Source organism: Trifolium pratense, linkage group LG3, assembly GCF_020283565.1.
Source record: "Trifolium pratense cultivar HEN17-A07 linkage group LG3, ARS_RC_1.1, whole genome shotgun sequence".
Classification (NCBI taxonomy): Eukaryota; Viridiplantae; Streptophyta; class Magnoliopsida; order Fabales; family Fabaceae; genus Trifolium; species Trifolium pratense.
Genome location: NC_060061.1, coordinates 31,579,739 through 31,582,560, shown reverse-complemented (window position 1 = coordinate 31,582,560; position 2,822 = coordinate 31,579,739). Strand labels below are relative to the sequence as shown.

The 2,822-nt window shown below is 33.7% G+C and overlaps 1 protein-coding gene across 1 annotated transcript; it reads right to left on the bottom strand.

The window, feature by feature from the left end:
• Positions 1 to 312: 312 nt before the first annotated feature.
• On the bottom strand, positions 313 to 1,856 carry LOC123917627 (mitogen-activated protein kinase kinase 9-like). The gene has a single exon (XM_045969396.1). It carries the CDS (start codon positions 1,520 to 1,522, stop codon positions 548 to 550), a length of 975 nt encoding a protein of 324 aa, XP_045825352.1. The 5' UTR covers positions 1,523 to 1,856; the 3' UTR covers positions 313 to 547.
• Positions 1,857 to 2,822: the final 966 nt, after the last annotated feature.

Sequence of the window (2,822 nt, the reverse complement as noted above, 5' to 3'; positions counted from 1 at the left end):
TTTTTTTTACCAAAGACTTGTACTATGTTAAATTTTTTTTTTGGGGGGGGGGGTTAAATACTATGTTAAAATTAATTAAAATTGATTTTAGGAATTATCAACACTATGTACTTTAACTTATTGCATTGCATCAGCACCGGTGAACAACACTATGTGGTGTTCTTAATTTATTTTATAGGTCATATTATGCCCAGGTTTATTCGTTTATCCAAAACACTTTCATAACTTTTTATGTGACTTAAGTTACTTTACTCAAAAAATTAAGACAACACAATCCCAAAAATAAAATAAAATTAAGACAACAACAAAATATGGTAAATAAATAATTCACTTTATTCAGCAGCAATTTTTTGCTTTTCACTGAATTTGGAATATCCCTAAACACCGGAGAAAATAATAATGTTCAAAGGTGGAATCATTTTCCTAAATCCAAAATAAAGAAATAGAATCATGAAGGAATATACAAACTACTCAAAAAAAAAAAAAACTTACCCTATCCATTACATAATACCCGACCCAATTGAACAAAAATCAGGGTTAACCCAAATTAACAAACGTCCATGTCTTTACACAAAAACGGGTGGGTCAACAATTGAGCCGCCGTCCACCGTTCACCAGATTCCTTCTTAAGGCAACACTCAACAAAATTACGAAACTCCGATGAAGCAGTCTCGGGGAGGCTCGGAGGGTCGGAAAAGCAAATCGCACACATAAGTGTAGCCCAATCGGGTCGTTGACCCGATTGAAGAAATGGAAAATGACCCACATAAAGTTCAAAGAGAGTTAAACCCAAACTCCATATATCAGCTGAAAAACCGTTATAATTCCCGCCATAAACTTCCGGGTCAAACCGTTCAGGACTCATATAAGCACACGTGCCAACGTAAGAGTTACATGCTTCAAGCGTGCGACCCATTAATTTACTTACACCAAAATCAGCAATCTTTACCTCGTTTTTGTTGTTTACGAGGATGTTCGAAGGTTTAATGTCACGGTGTGCTATGTTACGCGCGTGAAGATACGCGAGACCGTTTAAAACGTCACGGGCCGCCCTGGATAGTTTCGATTCGGAGAAAGTGCCATTTGTTTTGAGGTCGGTTTCTAGGCTGCCGGAATCCATAAATTCCATTACGATGGAGATGTCTCCGGTGGGTTTCTCGAAGGAGCCGTGGTATTTGACGATGTTGGGACAATCAGCGGCGCGGCGGAGGATGTTGATTTCAGCAAGTGTACGGCGGCGCGTGGTGGGGTCAGAGTCGTTGTGGTTTACTTTTAGAGCGTAGATGGAAGAGGTGACTTTGTGGCGGACTTTGTAGACGGTGCCGCCGTTGCCATGGCCAAGGACAGATAGTTTTTCAAGGTCACCGGGAGAAAGAGTGTCACCACTGGCAACGGTGGCGGATGAGGAGGAAGAAGGGTGTTTGTAGATGTTGCCAGGAAGAGGAACAGGGAAACGAGGACGGTGGTCGGCGATTTCTGGGAGACGGAGATTGGGGCTGCGGCGGCGGTGGACTAACGCCATATGTGGTTGTTGATGGTGGCTATGATGAATAGAGAAAAAACAAGAGTTCTTTTTTTTTTTTTTTGACTTGAAAATAAGTGAGTTTGTTAAGAAGGTTTGTGTGAGTTTATATATTAAGATGAGTGGATTTGAGAGTGAGAGTGATGATGGCTTTCTTAGAAGGAATTTAGAAGGAAAGAGGTGATGGTGGGTTCACATTTTTATTATAATGTTTTTTTAATTAAGATTTCTATGATTATTTTTATTTAGGAAATGGTTTCTATTTTTGTATATTTCCTTATTCAGCATGTGGTTAATTGTTTGTAGCCAGCCTTCTTTCTCAGGCTCATAGTACTTCCAACTTCCACTTGTTGTAAGATTGTACAATAGTAGTATCTCTCTATGTCTTAAATTTAATTTTTTGTTTTTTGTTTTTGAAGAAACAGAATTTAAAATATATATTTGAATTTTTGAAACAATTATGAGATTTTGAAGGACATGTACTCTATTCGGTGCCTATTATAAGAAGTTTACTTTTTAGATTCATGCAATATTGGATGTATCAGTTTATATTACTGAACAGATACGTCCAACATTTTATGAATCTAAAATGTAAATTTTTTCTTATAATAAGGATCGGAGAAAATACGTAAAAGTAACACATTCATTCAAAAGTGTATTGTTTTATGGTGAGAAAAATTAATAAAATTAATTTTATTTAAAAGTTAGTCGAATATAAAATAATTTATATTTATATTTATTTGTATAAAAATGAGTTGAATAATAAATTTTAATATAAAATTCAAATTTAGACTAAAAAATTACTTTAAAATTATAAATTAAAATTATATTCAAGAGCAAATAAACAATTAACAAAATTAATTTTATCCATTTAACATCATGGTTGCTCCAATCTCCGATCAAACATAGGCTTTTGTTTTTTTTTTGTTTTTGACCGTAAGGCTTTTGTTTGTTAAAATTAAGCTTACTTGATAGTTAGAAAGCTAGCAGATAATTTAGCTTTAAGTTAATAGCTAAAAAATTAGTAGAGTAAAATTAAAGTATTTTTGTCCATTTTTGTTAATTGACATACAAGTACATTATTTTATATGAAAGGATGGTTATTTTTGTGAGCGTGTACTTTTCTTATTAAAATAATAAGGTTAAAATTAAAATTAAAGGTAAAAAAGCTATAAGTTAGTGAATAAAGTTTGTTACCAAACATATTATGAAACAAGCTTATAAGTTAATATAATAAGCTATAAACTAAGTTTATTTGTGTTTCCAAACACACACTGATATAATGTTATTGAAAAAGTAG

What these genes read in the sequence shown, in the direction of transcription:
- LOC123917627 (XM_045969396.1), bottom strand. Translation starts at nt 1,522, where the DNA reads ATGGCGTTAGTCCACCGCCGCCGCAGCCCCAATCTCCGTCTCCCAGAA.